General features: G+C 36.8%; 2 protein-coding genes and 1 long non-coding RNA gene across 3 annotated transcripts; all 3 read left to right on the top strand.

The window, feature by feature from the left end:
• Positions 1 to 12,227: 12,227 nt before the first annotated feature.
• LOC148870194 (histone H2B.9-like) lies at positions 12,228 to 12,999 on the top strand. The gene has a single exon (XM_088969851.1). The coding sequence runs from the start codon at positions 12,317 to 12,319 to the stop codon at positions 12,791 to 12,793; it is 477 nt and encodes a 158-aa protein (XP_088825977.1). The 5' UTR covers positions 12,228 to 12,316; the 3' UTR covers positions 12,794 to 12,999.
• A 204-nt stretch (positions 13,000 to 13,203) lies between these two features.
• On the top strand, positions 13,204 to 21,153 carry LOC148870193 (uncharacterized). The gene is made up of 3 exons (XR_016107239.1): positions 13,204 to 13,505; positions 13,603 to 13,714; positions 20,590 to 21,153. It is a non-coding gene; the product is annotated as an uncharacterized LOC148870193 (long non-coding RNA).
• A 1,354-nt stretch (positions 21,154 to 22,507) lies between these two features.
• Positions 22,508 to 23,751, top strand: LOC148870192 (uncharacterized). The gene has a single exon (XM_088973020.1). The coding sequence runs from the start codon at positions 22,868 to 22,870 to the stop codon at positions 23,237 to 23,239; it is 372 nt and encodes a 123-aa protein (XP_088829146.1). The 5' UTR covers positions 22,508 to 22,867; the 3' UTR covers positions 23,240 to 23,751.
• The last annotated feature ends 883 nt before the right edge of the window (positions 23,752 to 24,634 follow it).

Below are 24,634 nucleotides of genomic sequence, written 5' to 3'. Positions count from 1 at the left end.
TGAAAGGGTCTATTTGACCCATGCTTTCTAATTGTTGGATTCAGTATAAAAGGGTCGGGGTGGGGGCGCTCTAGAAGCATAGTTTCACTATTTAAAATGAACTCTTTCAGATTGCGTTTTTGTCACATGCGGGAACTGGAATTGGTATTTTTTTTATTCCAAAAATTCCTTCTTTTAAATGCCAAAAAATCCCATTCAGTTGTACTTAATTGAATTTAATTTTATTGATGCATTGGAATTTTATTCATAAATCCCATAGGTTGGGTTTGTTTACAGTGTAAAACCTCATCGATGTATAACTTCACCACTGTTAATACCCAATTTTTGCTTGATCCGCAGCCGAAACCTTTAATTTACCTTAAATGACCAATTAGAACCCTTCCAATCTCTCCAAAACACCCAACAACCAAAGAAACCCAATGTTAAATTTTCCATCCAATGGCCCCGATCAACCCTCCTCTGCACTTTGAACCTCATATCAGACATTACCATTAGACCCCACATCCTAAAATACCTACACAACAAATTTAAACTCAAAATTCCTCTGTTTACCCTCCCATCAAATAAAATTTCATTTTGACACCTATCATTAGCCTAAACACTCGAAACCCAGATTCCCTTGACCTTAACACACCCGAGCCAATCAGAGCATATGATTGAGCCACTAACATGCCAAGACACCTGCTCATAAAGTTTCAACCCCAAATTCCCCCATTTATCCTTTCGTCAAACCAAGATTTTGTTTCCGATCCTATCATTAACCCAAACTCCCATGATCTCGACACTCCTGAACCAATCAAACTTTACCACTAGGTCCCCGATACCCTAAAATACCCACCTATGAAATTTCAGCCCAAAATACCCTTGTTTGCCCTTTTATCATATAAAGATTATGTTTTGAGGCTCTGGATTGATTGAATCAAATGCCCTTCAGATATGCTCAATCTGGGACCTATTAGCCAAATTTGACGTCACCAATCAACTCGAAACATCCAAAACCCCCACCCTACCAAATCCCAGTAAAAAATACCCTTGTTTACCAGTTTATCCACCCGAACTATGCTCGGTTTTATACCTCACAAGGCATAGGCAAACTAAGTAGTGGCGCTTAGGTTCGAACTATATAATAAAATAAAAATGAAAGTTTCATAATCATTTGAAATTTTATAATCTAATCCTTTAGGTCTAAAATTCTTCATACTTGCTAAACAACCCTAGGTTGCTTTCATAATAGGTCATACCTTAATTCAAAAATGTCAGTCAAAGCATGTTTTCTTGGATTCCATTCACTCCACCTATAGCACACACACATATACACATGTTTTCCCTTCATACTATTTAATTCATGTGGTATCTATTCTTCGAGGTCCGATACTCTTTAGGGGAATGTAAGAAAGGAAATATCCGAATGAGGTTAAGTTGAAGGTTTTGGACATGCTGCCGATGCTCTCTAATGAAAATAGCAGAAGTGACATAATTCTTGAATTGATCAGTTTTGCTTAATGAAAGGTTCATTATGAAATCATCTATTATTGTCTCTGGTTTTCATCAATTTTGCATTTTGCATAATAAGTTCAACTTCTTTGGTCAAGTGTTTTGTTAAAAAAAATGTTTGCTCCTATTAATGATCGATTTGTAATCCACAAAGAGTTTGATGAGCTTAAGCAAAGAATGGTTGCCTTTGATTCCAATATGGATTGGCTACTATCTCAAATCAGGGCAAGCCACTTCATATACCCTTATTGGACTCACCTTTCTCACTACCGGCCCTCGTGACATCTGCACCCGCTCCCATTATCTTTAGACCACCACCTCAACCAATATTCCCATCCCACCAACCACCATTTCATGGATGTTCATCTGGTTTACTTGATAAGAAACCTCTTGTCATTTCAACCCCACCTGATATAATTCCAATCTATGCATCACCTTCCTGGCCAGCATCATATGCATTATCCTTTGCTCCAACCCAAATGCCTCAAAATGGCCAACCATTACAAGAAGGGTCCTTACCCATTTACCATGCTCTCATTCTCAATTGCTACCCTTCTTTATTTTAAAGGGATATCTTAGGCCATTGAAATGGAAACCACCCCATAACCAAAGTTGAGGAAGTACAATGAAAATGCATTTTGTGCTTATCACAAGGGGCTTGGGCATACAACTGATCATTATTGGCCATTGAAGTTTGCTATTCAATATCTCATTGGCAGGGGTGTATTTGATCCCACCAAGGAAGTTCCAAACATGGCACCATTGATGCCTAAGAAGTTGATTCACTAGAAAATCTCATCGCCTTTGTTTTTTCTATATTAGGACCGCTCTTCAATTATTCCTTTACATCTTGCTTTTACTTTTTTATAGTTTGGAAGCGAGTATGGTCATTGGAAGATTCATCTTTTGAATTAATGAAAATTTTATCTTAATTATTTCATTTTGTTGTTTTGGTTTTTGTGCTTCCAATAAAACAATAAGTTTTAATAAGAATGAGACTCCTCAAACTTTGAAAGAGATAAAACTGCCACTTCCCTTTAGAGGAATGCATGAGTAAGCCTCAAGAGCATAACATTGTGAAAATTTGTTGTTGATTGAAGGTCTATTGATAAAAATGTCTAAGGAGGGGGGGATCCCATTAGTTCAAAATAGTAATATCCATTCCCAACCATGGATCTATATCCACAAATAAATCCATCATTGATAGCCCAAACTGGGGTAGTCATAAGATTGAAGTCATTATGATGGAGTAGGCACTCATTTTGATTTTTTTCCTAAGCCAACATAGAATGCAGGCGTCATATTTACCTAGTGCTTTGCTGATGAATATAGGAAATGACTAGAGGCCATTATTGATCGTTTATTCCTAGATGTCCCGATCATTGATAACATCGTTAGTTAGCTCTTAGAGTTGATTTCATTGGACCTTCTTCTTTGTTAAACTAAGCAAATTTTCAAGATGATTATTTCCAAAGGCTAGAAAAAAATAAAAAAAATGAGAAAATGAGAAAAAGAAAAAAGAAAAAAAAGAAAAGGGGGGGGGGATCACTCTCATTCGAGTAACTTCAAAATTTCCAAGTGTGGAAGTTGCCAGATGACATAAATATCCTTTAGTTAGTTAAAAGGGAGTTGTGCTTGACATATATTTCTTCCCTATATGTTATGCATTTAATGAATAAATGATGGGAGGCTCTCTTTGGGCCATTTGCTTTATCCATTTTCATCAAACCCTCTTTATTAATCAATTCACTAGTTATCCCTTTGAACCTTTGCAGTAACTATTCATTAAAATAAACCCTTTTAAGAGGTTGATGTTAGATGTCCAATTTTGCATGTGAACTTTAATCAATTGGGAAGAAACAAAATGAAATAAATGAATATGAAAATTGGGGCAAATGCACAAGTTAGAAAAATTGAAAAGAAAAAAAAAAGAAAATGAAAATGAAGTATTAAAGAAAGATCTGGGTAGGTAATTGCTACAAAGAGTGAACTGAAGAGTAAGCACGAAAAATTGAGGCAAACGTGGTAGTCAAAGTGATAAATTGTTCTCTAGAAGTAACATTCGTCTTCATTTTTGCCTTACCTATTTACATATAGTCCTACAATAAAGCCATCCTTGATCATCCTGGTGCATAACTCATAGTATTTAAAGACATGAAAAGCACATTCTTTCATTTATGACTGTGAGAGTGTTTAATTAAAGGAAAGTAAAAGTATAAGAGAATGGTTTTTAGTAAAGCCCTATAAATTGATTTAAGCATCTGATACCCATTGTAGTTTAAGTTTCATGAGCCTTTTATCATTTGTTTAAGAACCCTTGTCCTATGCCATGTTTCATCATAGTCGGAAGTCCTCGATCCCTAGTACATTGGTAAATAACACTAGACAAACTTTAATGGTCTACTGATGAAGGAATTGATAAAAAAAAAAAGAAGAAAAGAGAGGAAAGAGAAGAGAATAAATCAACTTTCATAGTGCTCTAAAACCAAGGGCAAAAGGGTCCAAAAGTGTTAAAAAAACACCATGCATCGGGGAATTATATATTAAAGACAGTGAAGTAACCAATTATTGGGAGAATGACAAAATGACCACTGAATCCAATTTGAGCAAATTCTTGAAACTTGTGATAAACACCCACCTTCTTTGTGCAAAGGTGAGCAATTATCCTTTTTGTGAGTGGTTCATCTTAATTGATCCAAATCGGGGCAACCCCCCTTTTACCGATGGATATTTCTTGAGGTGAATCCTTTATTAGCATTTTTTGCATATTCAATGTATGTGTCTTTGAGATTTGAAATATGTTGATCATTAATTTCCAATGAGGAGGTGGCTACTTTTATCTCATATTCGAGTCTGGAAAAAAGCCCCAATTGAACTCTATCTTTGAGTATCCATTACTTTGAATAAGTTGAATGTGGAATTTTACATATTGTCTCTGTTGTATTTGTGTTTCTAATCACACTTCACATTTTACAAGAAAAGTAATATGCATTGTGTTTTTTCGATTGATTGATTAGTTAAAATTTTCATTTGAAAGTCATTTATCATATGAAGAATTGTTTTTTCGGTTAATCATATCATGCTCTTTAAAATTTGGGGGTGGATTCGAGTTGAGCCGAACCGAATAGTACGAGGCTCAAGCTTGGCTCGCCATGGTAGTACAAGGCTCTAGCTCGGCTCGAGTAAAAAACTCATAAACATCATTGTTTGATCACGATAACCATATGTGTTTCAAAGTCCCCCTGTGGCACTAAAGTCTCTTGTGCAAAGTCCATTACAACACCAAAGTCCATCGTGACAAAATATTAAATCTCGTTGGTAATTGCATCATGACATAACATTTGATTTGTGTGTTAAAGCTTTGATAATCTTTCATTACATGGTGGACTACTTTAATAATATATATCGCCTAATGAAATAGTGACACTAATCTTATTTTAACCCTAATGATGTAGTGACATTAACCTTATTTTAACATATATACTTTCTTAATTCTTAGTATTTGATGTATGGTGTATTTGATTGAGGGGTGGTTCACTTAGTAGGTTAGTTGTATTTTTCCGGTCGAGATGCGAATTTGAGTCATGTTATCATTGACTTTAGAGGAAAGTTAGTAGTGGGTTGATGTATGTTGGAGTACACAAAATAGGGGTATTTTGGTCATTTTGATTTATCTATTTGAGAGTGAAATGTCTGTTTTATTTAAGTTTAAGTTATGTATCCCATCACTTATGAGGGATAATATGGTCTTTCTTGTAACTATATTATTGGAGATAAATACAAGTGAGTCGACTAGAGAGATGAGTGGTTTTTCCTCTACTGGTCGAACCCTTCTTCTTCTTCTTCTCCTTCTCTACTGTAACCTAGGACTAAATAAGGTTTTAGCATGGTATCAGAGCGCATGTAATGAGTTCAGATATACTCGTCTTGCTCTTTTGTTCTGGTTTACCTAGGTTTTTTTTATCGCCCTCCTCTATAGGGTTTTGCAGGTTTCTCAAGAACCACTGGGAGATTAAGGGAAATGTTGAAAAGGAGTGGTCATTTTTCTCTGTAGGATGCCTTCATGCCTCCAGTTTGTGGTGATTGGTAGAAGCTCTCTATTCGATGGTATGAAGTGAGCAGGTTCGGGTGAACAGTGTTCAACTGGGTACAAGTTGGTTCTACAGAGTGCAATGTAAGTGTTTAGTTTAATGGCTGAGTGATTTCAGCCCTTGTATTTGGTCTGTGAGTGGTTCTGCAGTGTGCAATACAGGTGTTTGATTTAATGACTAAGTAATTTCAGTTTTTGTATTTGATGTGTAATGTGTATTTGAAGAAGTTCGTGGTGCTGAAAGTGAGATAAGTTTTGTGGAAGTGCATGAGGTTGTGTTGAATATTTGAATGTGAATACTCTACATATAACAATGATTTCTTTGTGAGGTAAGGTGAATTAGTTAAGATGACATCGATTGGAGATGGGAATGACAATAAAACAAGTATTATGATTTCTCCATATTACTTAAATGTTCAAATGACATCTATTAAGTTGAATGGTGAGAATTATGTATTGTGGGCAAAATCTGTGGAGGTGTTTTTAAAAGCCAATAAAAAGTAAAACATGTGAGAGAGGAGAAACGCTCATTTGATTCTCTAGGGTTTAGTGAGTGGGAACAACAAGATGCACAAATAATGACATGGCTGTGGAATAGAATGGAACAAAAAATTAGCGTGAACTTTATGTTCCTAAATACAACTAAAGAAATCTAGGATCATGCTAAGAAACTGTATTCTGGGCAAGACAATACAACTAGGGTGTATCAGTTGTACCAAGAGTATTTTAATCTGAAGCAAGGCAGTCAAAGCTCTGAGGAATACTATGCAAGTCTAAGGAATATCCAAAATGAGCTCAATGTGTATCGTCCTCTAACATAGGATGTTCAGATTTAGCAACAAATAGCGTGAGCAACTTGATGTGACAAGGTTTCTGGTGGGTTTGAAGGTTGAATATGAGCCTGTCCAAGCACAAATATTAGGGGGGTCTACTCTTAGGAGGACCTATTGAGTCTATAGAGCATTATTCTCTCTCAAACAGATATGGTTTTGTGGTGACTAGAGGGGGAGGTCGCGGTAAAGGAAGAAATAATGCCCCTACGAAGTGTACAGACTATGCACTAGAGGGGCACACAGTTAATTTCTGCTATGATTTACATGGTCCACCCAACACTTGGGCTAACCATGCTGTGGCTAAGGGTAGTGGTACAGCTACTGAAAGTTTGCAAACTTACCCAATCCCCTCCACATCTACTAGTGTTTCTGGGAAGGAGATGGTGAGTGTACCCCATGCAGTATATGAGCAGTTCCTTCAAGCAACTTTTCAGCAAAACACAACTACCCTTGCCCATTCAGGTATGGCTTGCTTGGCTTCCAAGCCTTCACATTGGATCATTGACTTTGAAGCCTCGGACCATATGTCTGGGACTCCTAATGTATTTTTTCTCTTTCTCAGTCCTCTATATCTCAAACAGTTACTCTTGCTAATGGTTCTACATCTCCCATCTGTAGTGTTGGTAATGATCTCTCCTCATTGTCTTTATCATCTGTTTTATGTCCCCAAGTTCCCCTTTAACCTTATATCTGTTAGTAGATTAACTAAATCACTTAAGTATTTCATAATCTTTTAATATTCTTCTTGTGTGTTTCGGGATCTCAAGATGGGGATGAAGATTGGTGGAGGGCATGAGGCAGGTGGATTGTATTACCTTGATGGTGGTGGCCCTCCAGTAGCTTTTTCAGTCGTCTCTTACTTCTCTTCAATGGCACTACAGACTTGGTCATCTTTCTCTCAAGGCTTTGAAATTGCTGGTTCCTTCATTGAGTCATCTTTCATCTTTGGATTGTGAGTCATGTCAGCTTGGGAAACATCATAGAGTCTCTTTTAGTCCAAGAGTTTATAATCGTGTCTCGAGTCCTTTTTCTTTAATTCATTTTGATGTCTGGGGTCCGATCAAAGTGATGTTATACAATGACTATAAGTATTTTGTAATTTTTGTTGATGACTTTTAAAGGATGACATGGATTTAATTTATGAAAGATCGCAGTGAATTGTTCTCTATTTTTCAAAAAAATTATATTGAAATACATACCTAATTTGATGTTCATATTAAAATTCTTCGCTTTGATAATGCCAAAGATTACACTTCAATACCATTTCAGCAATACTTAGAGCACCATGGGATAATTCATCAAACTTCTTGTGCCTACACCCCACAACAAAACAGTGTAATTAAACGGAAAAATTGACATCTCCTTGAAACTGCTCAGTCTTTGATGCTTAATATGAATGTCCCAAAGCATTTTTGGAATGATGTTGTGCTCACATCCTGTTTTCTCATCAATCAGATGCCCATGACCATCATTGGAAGTCAATCCCCCTTCTCAGTGTTGTTTCCCACCTGTCTTCATTTCCTCTCACCCCAAGAGTCTTTGGATGTGCTTATTTTGTTCAAAACTTGGGGCCTGGTTTAGACAAGTTAGATGCACGAGCTATTAAGTGTATCTTCATTGTCTACTCAAGGACTCAAAAAGGGTATAAATGCTATGACCCTTACTTCCATAAGTCATTTGTGTGCTCCGATGTCACATTCTTTGAATCGGTTCATTTTTTCTCTAATACTATGGTTTATTCTCCTTCCCCCGTAGTTTCTCTTCCCGTCCCTGTTGTGGATCCCCTTTCCATGGTTCCCATTCCAGTTGTAGATTTACCTCCCATGTCAGTTACTACTGAGAGGCCACAAATTAGACAAGTGTATACTCACTGAAGAGCATCAACCCCTCCTCCAATTCAGCCCTCGTCAACAGATCCTATCATTGTTTCTTCTCCCTTGGACTCGGTTCTTCCTATTGTCTTGCGGAAAGGTAAACACACTTGTACTTCTCATCCTATTTTACATTATGTTTCAATTGCTCACCTTTATGCTTCTAATCGCAACTTTATATCATTGCTATCATTTGTTTCCATTCCCAAGACTATCTAGGAAGCCTTACCTCCTTAGGGTGGAGGCAAGCCATGGAAGATGAACTCTTTGCTCTACAACACAATCACACGTGGGAACTCACTGCTCTTCCTCCTGGTAAGCATGTTGTTGGGTGTAAGTGGGTCTACATAGTGAAATATCTTCCATATGGCAGTGTGGAGCGATTGAGGGCCAAGTTAGTGGCCAAGGGCTATTCTCAGCTATATGGTATGGACTATAAGGAAACAGTTTATCCTGTGGCTAAAATTGGTTCAATTCGGGTGTTGATTTCATTAGCTGCTATGTATGATTGGCCCCTTGTGCAACTTGACATAAAAATGCTTTCCTACATGGTGATCTCATTGAGGAAGTGTATATGGAGCAACCACAAGGGTTTGTTACTCAGGGGGAGGATGGTAAGGTTTGTAGACTAAAAAAGGCAATTTATGGATTGAAACAATCTCCATGCGCATGGTTTGGCAGGTTAAGTGAAGTAGTGAAAGACTTTGGGATGAAACAGTGTCAGGTAGACCATGTTGTGTTCAACCATAACTTAAAAGATGAAAAAAATCTTGCTAGTGGTGTATGTGGATGATATTGTCATAATTGGGAGTGACGGTAATGGAATTGACAGGTTGAAAAAATTCCTATAGGACCACTTCAATACGAATGATTTGGGTAAACTGAAGTACTTTATGGGAATAGAAGTTGCAAGGTCAAGGCATGGAATTAACTTGTGTCAAAGAAAATATGTTCTTGACCTATTTGAAGAAACAAGACTGTTAGGTGCTAAACCAGCAGAGACTCCTAAGGAATTTAATGTCAAGTTGAGTGTTGATGCAGGTGAAGAGTTTGATGATCCTGGAAGATACAGGAGGTTGGTGGGAAAGTTGAACTATCTGACTATTTCCTGACTAGATATATCATTTGCTGTGAGTATGGTGAGTTGTTTATGCAACATCCTCGGATTCCTCACTGGGAAGTAGTTCTAAGGATTGTTAGGTATACAAATGATGATTGGGCTGGTTCTATATCAAATAGGATACCAACTACAGGGTATTGTACCTTTCTTGGTGGCAATCTTATAACTTGGAAGAGCAAGAAACAAACAATGGTGACAAGGAGTAGTGCAAAAGCTGAGTACTGAGCTTTGTCTCATACCATATGTGAACTAGTATGGTTGAAGAACTTGTTACAAGAGATGGGGTTTTCGGTTGACAAACCCATGAGATTATACTGTGATAACCAAATTGCTGTTCACGTATCTTCCAACCCAGTATTCCATGAGAGAACAAAGCATATTGAGGTTGATTGTCATTTTGTGAGAAAAGAAAGTGGTAAATGGAGTGATAACCACATCTCATGTGAGCTCAAGAAATCAGTGGATAAATCTTTTTACAAAGGAATTGTCTCAGGGCAGAGTAGATTATATTTGTAGCAAGCTAGGACTATATGACATATACTCCCCAGCTTGAAGGGGAGTGTTAGAGTACACAAAACATGGGTATTTTTGTTATTTGGGTTTAACTATTTGATAGTGAAATGTCTGTTTTATTTAAGTTTAAGTTATGTGTCCCATCACTTATGAGGTACAATATGGTATTTTTTGTAACTATGTTATTGGAAATAAATACAAGTGGGTCGACTAGAGAGATGATTGATTTTTCCTTTACTGGCCGAACCCTTCTTCTTCTTCTCCTTCTTCTCTACTATAACGTAGGACTAAATAAGGTTTTCGCAATGTAAAATTTCAAAACAGGAAAAATAAAAGAAAATAATTATGACCCTTATCGAGGATTCAAGGGTATGGCTAAATTCCAAAAGTAAAAAAAAAGATGCATGATGTATTGGCCTTTCTAAAAATAGATATATATTGTGAGTTTGGATTTCCTCTTCAGGAAATTGGTCCTCACGACATTGCATGCCACATATTAAGAATATCTCTATACTTTTTTTTTTAATGAAAGGAACATCTTTGTACTTACATGTTTTTATTCATAAGGAGATGTTTTACAAAGGGCAATGAGTATTAATACATTTTGTTCAGCATCATATATAGTGTTAGCCTTGAAAAAAACTGAGACCGGATCTGCTCCTCACATAGGTTGCCTCACATGCACATCGTATCATTCATTGGGAACATCTCTCGTACTTATACGTAATTATTCATGGGAGATGTTCTCAATGCACAATGGATGTGCATGTGAGGAGCAAATCCCGTTCCAAAAAAACTAGAGTAAGCATGTGATTATTTTTCTTTTTTTGATATATCAAAGTAAATCCTAACAATTTTGGTGATATCCAATTAATTAATTAAAGGATATTTACAGAATCTCAATTCTTTGCTTTTGATACCCAAAAGATCCACTCTCTACACCAAATAATCTCTTTCATCGATTTGTTATTGCAATTTTAAAATTTGCTATTTTAGGTGTTGTTTAGCAAGTCTTTTTAGAAACATATTCCAATAACACTGATGATCAAAAGACATAATGAGCTTTAGGGGTATTGTCTTTAAAGACAAAGACTGTTTGGTAAGCGGCTTGGTCTATTAGATTTTTAAAAATGCATTTGGAAGCTATATATCATGTAGAGGGCCAAAAATTTATTTGAAGCTTCCCAAAATTCGACGTGTTTAGTCTTTTTAGGTCTTTTCGTGCATGCATCTTTTCATCTTTCAAGCTTGCTGAGACCTAAAATGTGCATAAAGATTTACCAAACATCGCTTTAATTTATGCTTAATTATTTTTCATGTGTAGTTGTGTACTTATATTATGCAAAATAAAGTCAAATACACAAACGACACAGAATCTAGCCGACTAGCCCTTGGATTTCATCAACAATCTAATTGAGGTTCATGTCGCACACGATTCATTTTAAGGTAATTTATTTCATAATATATAGTATCCATTTGGTTCGCATTTAGAATTGGAGTCAAAATGGTATATTCCCATAGTTCTCAAAAGGGGATTGTTATTCTAGTAGGAACAAGAATGAGATTTTAATTCTGCTCAACCAAACAGTTGGACTCGAATAATCCATGATTTCCAAGAGATCAAATCAGACCCCCACAAGACTGCCTCCTACACATTCCCCCGTGTATTGAGAACATCTTCTATGATAATATCAAAAATGATGTTGTCATCATGGGAATATACTACTAATACATGGCGGAGATGTTCCGTGGAACGTTGTGGGGGTGGGGGGTGATTGGAACTCGATTTCCAAACCCTTATTCCTGTGAACCAAACGGGGCTATAATATTAAAGTAATTTTTATTTATTTAACTCTAATATATTTAGGTTTTCTGGGCTGTAAATCACGACACAAAACTCTAAGTGGAAAGCCGTACTAATGGACAGCTGACTTTTGCATAAGCCAGGGCTTTAACGGGTAACTCCCCCAAACTTAAAGCAAAACCTTGCATGCCGGCCGTAAAAGATGACCAATCAATCCTCTAGTACCAGTAGACTATTCTTCTATGGCCCCTACCTACGTACCCACGTGAGTGTGAGACCCAATTTTATGCCAAACCATCTCGATCCGTGTTAAAGAAGTTAAACCAATAATATTATGCCACGTAGCGAAAGAATTCAAGTTCCCGCATCTTTTTCAACCGTCGATTATTCGCTCAGGAACAACGGCTGAGATTCTACTAGACATCGATCCGTGCCTCTCTCAATTTACCAATTAAATTCCGTCTGCCACCTCTATAAGTTACAAAGTGGTTCCTTGACTCTCATCAAAACTCGAACATAAATCTTCGTTCTTTCACAGTTGGCCTGGTTTTTCCTTTGCTTCTTTTTCGTTCGTGTTATAAAGAAATTCTGATGGCGCCAAAGGCGGAGAAGAAGCCCGCGGAGAAGAAGCCGGCAGCTGAGAAGCCGGCCGAAGAGAAGGAGAAGGTGGCCGAGAAAGCACCGGCTGAGAAAAAACCAAAGGCTGAAAAGCAGCCGAAGGCCGGGAAGAAGCTGCCGAAGGAGGGTGGTGCGTCTGCTGGTGACAAGAAGAAGAAGAGAACGAAGAAGAGCAGTGAAACGTACAAGATCTACATCTTCAAGGTTCTGAAGCAGGTCCATCCCGACATCGGGATCTCTAGCAAGGCCATGGGCATCATGAACAGCTTCATCAATGATATCTTTGAGAAGCTTGCCCAGGAGGCTTCCAGACTTGCACGGTATAACAAGAAGCCCACGATCACGTCTCGGGAGATTCAGACTTCGGTGCGGCTTGTTCTTCCCGGTGAATTGGCCAAGCACGCGGTATCTGAAGGCACTAAAGCCGTTACTAAATTTACCAGCTCTTGAACGGTGGTGGATTGGCGTGGTTATTTGAATGGAAAAATCAAAATTAGGTTTAGGGTTTGTGGTCTTGTTAAAGGTCGTCTTCCTTTTTTAATCTTTTTAAATTTTATGTCTTTCTGATGTAACATACTAATCTCTGTTTGAGTAATAGATACGTTTTGTATCTTAGATATGTTTCCATGTAGAATTTGTTACATTATCTTCTAAAATTTCTCTATATTCTCTTTCTATTTTGCGCTTTATATGGTTTGGGCGGCTTGGATCATGGGTGTAGCTCGCTATCAAGCGTTTGAGGAATGCTGTTTGGTGGTTGTAATTACGTTGTCTTGTTGGTTCCCCTTGTATTCCTTGATTTTTCCCCTTCGGCTCTAACGTTTTCGGCGTCATTGAATTTGAACTCTGCTTTTGTGATTGAAAGATGCCAAATGGAGCGCACCTATGATCCCTTGATGCAAAATTCAGGTGTTGAAATCGACAGTTAAGTTGTTTTCAGTGTTGAAGTCATCTTTGAATTGGGGAACCTGATTTCAAAAAAAAAATAAAAAAATCTGGCCAGCATGTTTTTCTCCAGAGGGACTGAAATGTTTTGCACTTTTGGGAGTTTTAATAGGGGGTGAGTTGTTGCCGTTGCGGGGAATTCGTTAGTCGAAAATCTCTTACAAGCCATTACGGAGTTAAGTTCGGGTTCTGCTTTCTGTTGATATTTCCCGCTACGGTGCGTTTCCATCTCCAGACTCCAGTAATTGACATTCCTAGTTTTCCTCCGTATGCAATGATGTAGTTGATCCGGCCGTTTGATTTTACTGCTTCAGGAGCTTGATTTACTTTGCTTTGTTACTTCATCTCTGCTTCACTATTTTCTCCTTGATGTCGTGCTCATGGGTGCTTACTGCCACTTGTAAGAGACTTAACTACAATCTACAGGTACTGTCTTTACCAAAAAGTAGATTTAACATTTAACTAAGAAAATGAATTCCTGATCAAAAAGGGCTAAAAAAGGAAATATTATCATCTGGATAACGTAAAGCTACTTCATGTTTCCGTTTCTAAGAATCTCTCCTTGAATTTTTATATTTTACACAATGGTAGCTTGCCATGCTATCTATCTGGTGTTTCAACTTCTATGTTGTGTGCCGCATGCTATATATCTTTGCTTTTTCTGCTTCAGTTATCTGGGTTGGCAGGTGGACATTAAGATGCTTAAAGTGTCTACTGATTCTTTATTTTCAAAGCATTTGACACCAATAAATTCATTCATGGCCATCTTGGAACTTATATCACTCCCATTCATGAAGCATGCCAAAGTTTGCGTTTTACACAACATAAAGAGTCATTCAACGTTTCGATAGAGAAATCTGGGGAGTGTTTGCCAGTTACTGGGTTCACCTTAACTATTTCAGTGAGGACCCAACGCCAAGGAGATAGTGGTCCCTAATATGTAAATATTAAAATTTCAAGTTTTCATTTAGTAGGCATTCTAATTTCATTTCTCTTCAGAGATAGAAAGGTGCATGCTGACTGCTTGATTCTAGCCTTTGGCTGTAATGGTTCATCGTGCTTAGGGGTACAAGAACGAAGTTATTTGTTTTAAGAGTTCTATATTTACGTTATTATAGAGAACTTTTGCTTTTATTTTGGGTTGCCCAAAGTTAAGTTGGGTTCATATTTTTCAAGTCTAGCCAAAACTTCTGCACTATCGAACCAAATTCAGGCTGGGTTCGGTTTAGCCTGGCCCAAGTTGTACCTTGGTCAAATTTATCTAGTAATCCTTCAATCTCTTGGGGAATTGATGTTGTTTAAGATGCTAGAATGGTAACCATATGTATAATGTTATTTTAAATAATTCGTGATAATACCCCCCCCCCCCCCCCAAAAAAAAAAAAAAAAAAAAAACGTTGTTGTTTAATAAGATAACTAGTTATTAGTTGACGTAGTTGATGCTTAGTCTTACTGGGTACCAACCAACTAGTTAGTGATGCAACTGGTGTGACCCTCAATTGGTTAGTTGGTTGACTTGTTGCACCTTGATAACATTGCCCTGAACTATGTTTTGCGATGAGGTGGTAATATATTCATCTTTAACCCAGTGATGTCTTTTATAATTGGTACATATGGGAGCATGTTTGCTAGTTGAGTTTTTTTATTTTTTTTATATAGGAAACTCAAAAAGGAGTCAAGAATTCTGTATGTGGATGGCAGCATGTTTTGACGCCCAAAGGATCCCACATGTTCTTCTCTTTACCCTTTACTTGTGTTTATACAAGATGGAATTGCCATGTTAATGTGGATAGTGATATTAAACGTGTGGTCACTCTATAGAATCCCTACCCAATGGACAGTTTGGATCAACCATATGATCCCTCCACATGGCGGAATTAAGCTAGGTCATGTGGGGAAGGTCCTTACTTGACCCAATCAGGGATCCCTCCACATGGCGGAATTAATATTACCATCATTCAACTAACATTCTGGTGGCGATATACCAACTTTTTAGGTCTATGGTATATTTTATCATTGGAAATTATCTTTGGAGCCTGTATATTAGAAGTTCCTTGATATTTCTTTGTCAATTATGAATCTGAGTGGCGATTGGAGTGAAAAACATTGGGCCAAAGATTATCTGAGATTAGGCCTGTTTCGACAATGGTGCTTGCAGTTCTTGAAGGTCAAAACAGAAACATTTGCACCTTTGCTCCCCCCACCCACCCAAAAAAAATGAAGAACCATAAGGCTAGTGGGGGACAGTCAGCCAGTGCTGGAATGTTTCTCACGTGATGTTGGGTGGTCTCCTTGAATACTTTTGCTGCTTCTACGGCTATTGTTGTTTTTGTTTTCTTTAAGTAACTTTGTCGTCTAATCTGAGGTTTGTGTGGTCCGAGCAATGCTATCCTGATTTTGACAATTTTCAGTGTTATAATCTTGAAAAAATAGATGTGGTATTGAACAGAATGGAATGGCATAACAGGACTCATGTAGCCAATGCCATATATATAGGACAGGGTTAGATGATGATAGTCTTGAAAAAATCATGGTTATTTTGCTTTGATATTCCTTAGGAAGTAAATCCTGTAATATGCCAGGCTTGTAGGATTTAAGTTTTTTCTGTCATGAAGTCCAAGTTGGGGCTGTTATCATCTTAAGGTACTCCGTGTTTATTCTATTGCAATGTAGGTTAACTGCTGGAATGATTGCTTCTCTATACCCACTTTCTCATGGAGCTTTGGTTATTGAAGATAGGGTATTCAAAGGCTTTGCTTGGGGTAGAATGCTTTTTAAGCATGATACAGTAATATTTTAGACTAGAGACTTATAATTTCTAGCATTCTTTAGCTTGAAGTTATGGGAAATAACGATAAACTACTTTAGTTCCTGTAAGGCTGTAACATGATTAAACTTGCCAAGCCAAAACATAGTTTCTGGGCAACCCATTGAACACACAAATAAAACAAAATCACATCCTTATAGTGAATCTATGCAAATAAAAGATGGCTAATGATTCTGACATCTGTTTTAGACATACAACATTTTGGAAAATATCTTCCAATTTATGAGATTTTTAATTGTAAGAGATTCCCCTTGTGCTGCAATTTGAATGAAGAATGCTCCTGAATTGAGAGAGCAGGTAACCAACCAGTGCTGTGAAAAGAGCCTTTAGTATCTTACCTCCACACCAATTCTGGATTCCTACCCAGAGTAGGCAGCTTAACTTCATTGAACTATATAGCAAATTCTCCATGAAATGAACTTCCAATTCGTTCTTATTTTACCATAAAATCTTGTTCCCATTTGGCACTCATCCCTGTTTGTTCGAGGTTTTAAACTAAGTATCATGAAAATATAAGGGGATAACATGAGAATTATACAAAAAGTTTATAGATGCATTAATAAATGGGAAACGAAGCATGGATAAACACATTGAAGAAGTATGATATAATGAAAAGTAACCATTTGATAGAGAAAGGAAGAATTATAGTAAGTAAACCACACACCTACACCTTAGACATACATTGTAGTTTGTATACATTATTACAAAGTTACATTTGGTCTTGGGATAGTAAATCTACACCAAATGACATTCAAAAGCTTGCAAGAGTTATTTTTGATAAAATAAAAACTACAACCAAGTTGTAGACCAGCCCCCAGTGTTATTATATGTACCTGTTTGAGGATTGAAAAAGAAGTTTCACATGAAAATATAAAATGTTTTACCCTAAGATTATCAATACAATACTAATCTACACCATTTATCAGAAAAAGGGAATTTTACCATTAGTAACTAAAAAAGTTCATTAGAAGATTGGATGAAAATTCAACATAAAAAAAGATTCAATGAAAATTTGAAGTGTAGAACAAGTTTCAACTTCTCTGGAGTTTTCCACCAATCCACCCTATTGAAAGAATGAGCTGGATGAAAAGCAACCATGGTTCTTGAAGAGTCTGGACCTCTGCCCCTGGGGACATTTCTTTTTGTTTATTTCAGTGAATCTATAATCTGAAGAAAGTAAAGAATATAATAAAGAATTAGGCATGGGGATGCTTCAAATTAAGTTTCTGTGCTGGATATTTCTGTTTTCCGTTCAATTCTTTATCGTCTCATTCCATTTATGTGAGTGATAAAGTGCCTTTCAAATGTAAAGCTTCCTAGTATAGTTCAACCTTAAATTTAGGATGTTATATGAAGTTGTTGGATCTGAAAATCACTTCCAAATTGGTTGTATTTCAATTGTTTTGGCTGAACGTCGTAAACAGAGCTGTTTGGGAGGGGAATAACTTTAGACCGTCTTTGAGAACCAAGGAGATGATCTTTTAACAGGCTTTGATGGATCCCCTATGCGTTGATAATTCCATTGTAAAGCTTACAGAGATTGTGACATTTCAATCTGTAGAAAGTATTCTAATGAAAATTTTTGTCTAACTGTCCGTATGTAGTAGGACATATTGTGACATGTATGGAGATGCTAACCTTCAGCAACTGTGGCTAGGAGTAAGCTGTTCTTCTACCGGTTATAAATTTAGAAAATTACTAGAAAGGAGTTTCTTAAACCAACCATTCTTGCAAAAGTTGCATCTCTCTCTTATTTGTCTATTTAATATCATATTTCTTTTTAAGGTTATTGTAGGTCTCAAATGGCCTTTTCACAGGCCTTCCCTGTGTTAGTCAGATCTATTTATTGCTACCCCAACCCTGGCTTCTTCACCTTGTTTGCAAATTAACCCTCAATAGATTATCAAGTTCTTTTTTGAATCTTTGAAAAATTTTCCGTGATGCAACTAATCTATCAAACTTTAAAGGAAGCATGGGACCTCTTGTTGAGCTTGTATATATGATGCGATATTCTTCTTGTTCTTCATGCTTTTACATAGTAAGTCCTGCCTGATCTGGTCTACTCTGGATGCAACTGAACTTTTAAGACTGAAGAAAGATGTGTAGCAATTCTTGACTAGATGGTGTGCAGAGTGCTTTGAATTAATGTGGCTTTTCCAATTTTTAGATGCATGTTTATTCCTAGATGTACATCTCTTTTCTGATCTCTCTACCAGTCATTCTGAATCATAAGTTTCCCAAGTGAAATTGTCATCCTTCTTGCAGTGGGGAGCCCCTTTATGTTCTGTACTATTAGGCACCTCCTAGCTTGCATGTTTAGGATGGTGAATGGTTGGTTCTATACGGGTCATTCTTTTGGTGCTATGGTAAAATCTTGGGCTAACAAGCACGGGGTTTTGAATTCGAGTCTGAATGCAGCCAATTTGTGCAAGAAAATGCCAAAGGGTGATGTTCGTATCAGTCCACCCCTCTCAAGGATCCTGTATAGCTGGCATCACATTGGATTGTGGCCTCTTTTTGCCCTTTTTATGGTGGGCATTCTCTACTCCCTACTATTTATACAACCATACATAATAAAGGTTTTGAAGCTGCACAAGTGTCACATAAAACCATCAATATTGGAAGCGAAATTGTCTAAAATTCACCATGAATTTTTAGCATCTCTTAAACTCACCATGTTAGTAAGTTTTTATTTTCCAAAACTTACCTTCTGTTTGTGCGCTGATAATGCTTCTTAACAGAGGTGTTCACATCAGCATAAATAACAATTTTCATGACGAAATTACCCTTGGATGGCGAGTTAGAGGAAAATCGTCTTTTTTTCAGTTTTCAATTTTCATGTTTTTTTTTTTTGCATTTTTAGTGTTTTGTTATAATTTCTAATATTTTTATAATTTCTGTTTTTTTACATTTTTGTATTTTCTACAATCTATAATTTTCCTATATTTTTTTTTGTTATTTATTTGCAATTCTGTGTTTTTCTATAATTTTTGGTGGTTTTTCTATAATTTTTATTTTCTAATTTTGTTTTTCAATTTTTTTAGTTTCTATATTTTGAAAATAATTTTTAATTTTGTTTGCATTTTCTATAAATTTTTTATATTTTTTGAAATTTCTGTGTTTTATGTATTTTATATGTGAAAATATTTTTTTGAACTTTTCTGTTTTTCATGTATATATATATATATATAAATATATATATATATTATTTTTGTATGAAGGTTAAAATGGTAATATATGCTCGTCCTGCAGATGATGCATGATCACACGTTTCTTTCATTTTCCTTTCAAGTCTTCTCTATACTATACCAACAGTACACAAAGTACTGGGTAACCAGACGTTCTTTTATGATCTGACTCCCTTCAACAAGTGTTTGTGGATCTATAGTGTCCATTTTTTTGTCCCTCTCTAGGAAATTACCCAAATGCTGGTCTCTATGTCTCGGGGTCCATGGGTATGGTCCAAACCTTTAAAGTGGATCTATTTTTGCCCTCTCCATTGTGCAATATCACGTTCGCAATTCTTTCCTCTAGTCATCTGGGAAGGGGCCATTGCTTGATGCAGTGACAATAAAACCTTGGGCTGTCAAGCGTGAGAAAGCAGGTTCAAGTCTGTGTTTCGCAGAATGCTGTCCTAACCAGGATTTCCATTGGGTGTCGGCCTTTCCTTGAAATCGTTTGCCCTTGTTTGTTTCCAGTGCAATTTCATTTGTATTGGTGCTATGGAAGTCTAAATGAGTTAACAGTCCAATTCTGGTTTAGTTTTGTTAGATGTTTTACTTTATTATGTCTATTTGCAGTGTAGATAAATAAACTAAAAAAGAAAGCAGAAAAATGTAAAAACAAACCAAAATTTGCAAAATTCTCATATGTACTTGATGCAGTACGAGATTCATATAAACTGAATAAACATTTATAAAATTGGTTTTCAAAAGATCCTTCTTAGTACGCATAATGATATAGTATAGAAGAAAGCTAATAACTTATATGTAAGTTGGGACCACTACAAGACATGTAAGAAGTGGAGGTGACGATACCAATCCAACTTAGTAAATATTTATTGAAATAGTATTATCTTCGAATTTCTATCTTATTTTGTTTTTTACTAGGTTAGCGTCATCATAGGATTTCTATTTTAGTTTGCCTTTACTAAATTAGCTTTATAGTGAAATTTTTGAATTTGTATCAATTAGAACTTTCTTTTTTGAAGAGATTTAATAGGATTATAATGAGTGTTTTATTAGATTAGAAAACTTCTATGTAGGAAGCATAAGGGTGTAAGTCTATAGAGTAGCTAGGGAAAAACTAGGGGAGTTTTTGTTTGATTTTCTCATAAATATTCAATGGAGAGTTGTTCTTTTTGTTTATTTCGGCTTTTGTTCTTTTCTTTGAAGCTTTTTTGAATGTGGTTTTGTTTATGTACTATGCCCTTTGGTATCAAAACTCATGTTTGATTCTTATTTGGATTATGGAGTGTCTCAAATCATGGAAGAGGAATTCTAACAACAAAACACAAGAAGAGGTGTTAGAGGTGAGAAGACAAGTTGATGCACTTGCTCAAGTGCTGAAATCGCTGCAAAGGGACGACTCCGATGCAAGTGTTTCCGCTCGTTCCTTTTCATCATCAAGGCAAACATCTAGGTCAACTGTAGTTATAGGTGATGATCAGAAATAGTGGTAAACGGGTTTCAATATTGAGATCCCAAAGTTTCATGTATGTTTCTCTACTTGGCAAGCAACCAAACTGGTTGTAGTTGCAAGTGGTGAACAAAAGGAAGGGGAAACATACCTCAAGTTTAAATCAATTTCATGGAATGGAGTTCCATGGAAGCGTTATCAGTTTTAAAGTCTAAAGATAAATCAAATTTTATTTCTTTATTGATTGTTTTAATATTGTCGAGGATTGTAACGAAAATCTTGTGTGGCCATTCTCCTCAACAATATCTCTTGAAGAGAAATTTGTTAATTGGAATAAATCTCCAATCTATGATGAAGAACCAATTACTAAGGAGGAATATGCCAAAATTCATTATACTTATCATCTTGGGGATTATGATCACATTGTATAGATGCATGTCTATGAAGATCCTTATTGGCAATCATTGTTGCAATGCTCAAAAGGGTCAATAAAAGAAGATTTGGGTTCTATGAAGTGCAAGAAATATACTTCAAAATTTAAGATATGAAATGAAGAAATTTCAATTTGTATTGCTGGTTTACATCACCAATTATTTATCAAAGGGTTAGAAACAAAGAAGTATGACGGAAGTGCAACAATATATGTTGGCGACCTCTTAAATGGTAACATGAATCCGATGTTAAATTCTCTCCAACTCAGGGATGATGGTGCAATACGAAATTTGCATCAATTAAGTAAATATTTACAAAGTTGATTTTCGAAAACCCATCTTAGTGCTTATAGGGGGAGGATGATACAATACAAAAGTAAGTTAAAAAGTTTTAGCAAGTTGGAACCACTACAAGACATGTTAAAAGCAGAGGTGATGGCACTGACCCAATATAGTAAATATTAACGAGATAACATCATTGCAAAATTTCTATCTTAGTTTGTTTTTACCAAATTAGTGCCATTACAAGATTTTTATCTTAGTTCATTTTTACCAAGTTAGCATTACAACGTGGTTTTTGAACTTGTATTCAATTAAGACTTTTTTTGAAGAGATTTAGTATGATTATAATAAAAAATGTTTTATTAGATTATGAACTTCTTTCAAGTGCAGAGCTAGGAAATTGTTATAAAGGAGGCCAAAACATAAATGAAGTATGGATAGACCCATAGGGGGGAGGGCAACCATTGAGATGGAGAGTGGAGAGAAGAGAAAATTTACATGGAAAGCTATTTTTCAATGGGGAATTTCTAAACCATAGGGGGTGGGGGGTATGACTCCCCTAGGTCCCTCCAAGCTCTGCCCTACTAGGAGGCATAAGCGTGTAAGTCTGTATAAAGAGTAGCTAAGGCAAAATTAGGGGAATTTTTGGTTGATTTTTCTTAAATATTCAGTGAAGGTTATTCGTCTTGTTTGTTTCGCCTTTTGTTCTGATTTTGTTTTTGTACTGCCCCAATATTCCCATCCATTTATACCATTACAAATGAAGGTGCATTGTGAACAAACAGATCTTGGAAAAATGCCTTTGTGAAACCCTACATGCAGGGGCTTTATTTTCCTTCTTTTTTTTTTTTTCTAGTAGCTAGGGAACTGGTTTTCAAAGTCTAAACATGTAATCATACTTGATAAGATTCATGATCTTCTTTATTTTATTTTATGATTTTAATTTGACCATCCCTACTTTTTTTTTTCATCAACCTAAACCAAAAACAAAATAAATGTTTGTGATTTGATACAGCCGGGCGTGCAGCGATGCTCAAAACGCAAATGCAGGGTCGCTTTTGTCATTTAACAGAATGGAATAAATAATGCGTGTTTGAATTTGACGAGAGGAGACCGGAAAGGAGTTGGTGGTGGAACTAAACTAATGGTTCCTCCTTCTACTTCTACTGTTTCTTCGTCTTCGATCACCAACCGCCCAACTCCAACTGTAATATCAAATCACCAAATTCATTCAAGTAGTTGAGATTAGGTTCCTCTGCTCCTCTCCACGTACTCCCAACCCTCCCGTTACCTCTCCCCTCATATACGTCATATGTCAATTGTCAACCCAATAAATAGAAGGGGAAAACCAAAACCCTAAGCAGAGGCACCAAGTGCAAGCGCAAAACCCATCGGAGAGACATGACTCTTCCCTTCCTCCTACAGTCGATCCTCCGGCAGATCGCCGCGCGGCGTCCGCTGCTACTCTACGCCGTCACTTGGACTGTGCTCTTGACAGTTACAGTTGCGGTGGCTTCTTTCTCCCCGGAGGTCGCCTTTGTGTCCGCGATATCTCCTTCTTCTTCTTTCTCTCGGGCGTGCGATTCGCAGCAGGGCTCCGTTCGGGTTCCTCTAGATTTTCCGGGGGAGGTGTTATGCTTGCCGACTGGTTTCTTCAAAAGGTCTAAGATGGATTTCTTCGTTCCTCCGATCTTCGCCGCCGTTGTTGTCGCTTGCTCCGCTTGTGTGGTTCGAGCCCTGAGTTTATGGGAACTAGATGAGACCACCGGTTGAGACTCATGAGTCATGAGATTCGTGGTTCTTGGTTCGGTCAAACCGTAGATGTGTCACAGACTCAGTCGTTTTCTTCTAGGAAATTTAAATAGGGTACAAAAATACGATGTACGGTTGGTTAATAGCTGTGTCTCTATCACCGTTGGATTAGTCTGATATCTGACTACATATAAAGAGAGATGCTGTTCCTACCGTTGAAAAGCCTTTAGAGTCTAATATACAAAATATCTGTGTATAAGAGGGAGGGAGAAATACCTTATGTCTGGGGATAAAGAAACTGTATTGGGGGGGGGGGGGGTAGGGCCGTGATAACTTGCCACATGGACGTGATTGAAAATGTGGCCCACCATTGCATGGTCCCAACGGACCCAACCACGACATTGTTCAAGCCAAAACTCAGCCAAAAGCCTTTTAGCCATATGATTCGGACTTCATTTTGAAGAGGAGCTTTTCTCTACGCGTCCAATTAAATCGAATAAAATCAGATGATTATATGGTTCTCTTTGTATTCATTCTTGATCCAAATTGATTTACTATGTGCCCCCTGAATCCTGATTCTGCAAACATGAGACAAGTAATTTTGGCCTATGGGCCTCAGATGTCAATACCATTCAACAGTTAAATTTTCACCTTTCAATTTCACCTTTCAAGAATGGTGTTCTGTTCACCCAAAAGGGTCAATTTTAACCAATTTTAACCAATTTTAACCAGTTTATTAGGGTCAGGTGTTCTCTACCCAAAAGTGGGTGGGGGGAATTTCAAGTAGAGCAGGTCCCTTGAAAATAATATTGTACAAACAAAAATGATGCTTACAATCTAACAAGATCTTAAGGAACTATTTAGTTTCACAGTTTATGACTAATATTCCCTAATAACTGATGACAGATTATCATTAGTTATATTAGAATTTACTTTTTTTATATAGTATATGCCTCAGTATTCACATGTATATATAGCGCATATATATGGCATAATGTTATTAACTCAATCTAAATATAAAACACACTTCAGGGTCCATTTGTTTGGATCAGATGGGAATGGATTCAATGGAATTAGATTCTATCAGATATATACAACTCCCATAGGGGTTGATAAAGAAAAATAGGATTTGGAGAGTTTTTAAATCTTGTCTTTTTAACTTTTTTCTGGCTGGTATGAGACTCTCATTCCCAAGGGTGGAGACTAGAATGGCCATTCCCTCTGAATGGGGAATGTTACTCCACCAAGAATGGGAATCAGAAGCCCATTCTGCCCAACCAAATGGCTGGACCATTCCGATTCTGATTCCAGACCTCTATTCCTATTTTATTGAACAATATAGATGGTCTCATATCACTATGGGAGTGCTTGAAAATAAACGCTTATTCGAAGTACTTATTTTGAACTGAGACTACC

This window comes from Nelumbo lutea, chromosome 2, assembly GCF_056320005.1.
Source record: "Nelumbo lutea isolate HS-2025 chromosome 2, American lotus-T2T, whole genome shotgun sequence".
NCBI lineage: Eukaryota > Viridiplantae > Streptophyta > Magnoliopsida > Proteales > Nelumbonaceae > Nelumbo > Nelumbo lutea.
Note: the sequence above shows the minus strand (reverse complement) of the source record. Positions and strands in the feature narration are given on the sequence as shown.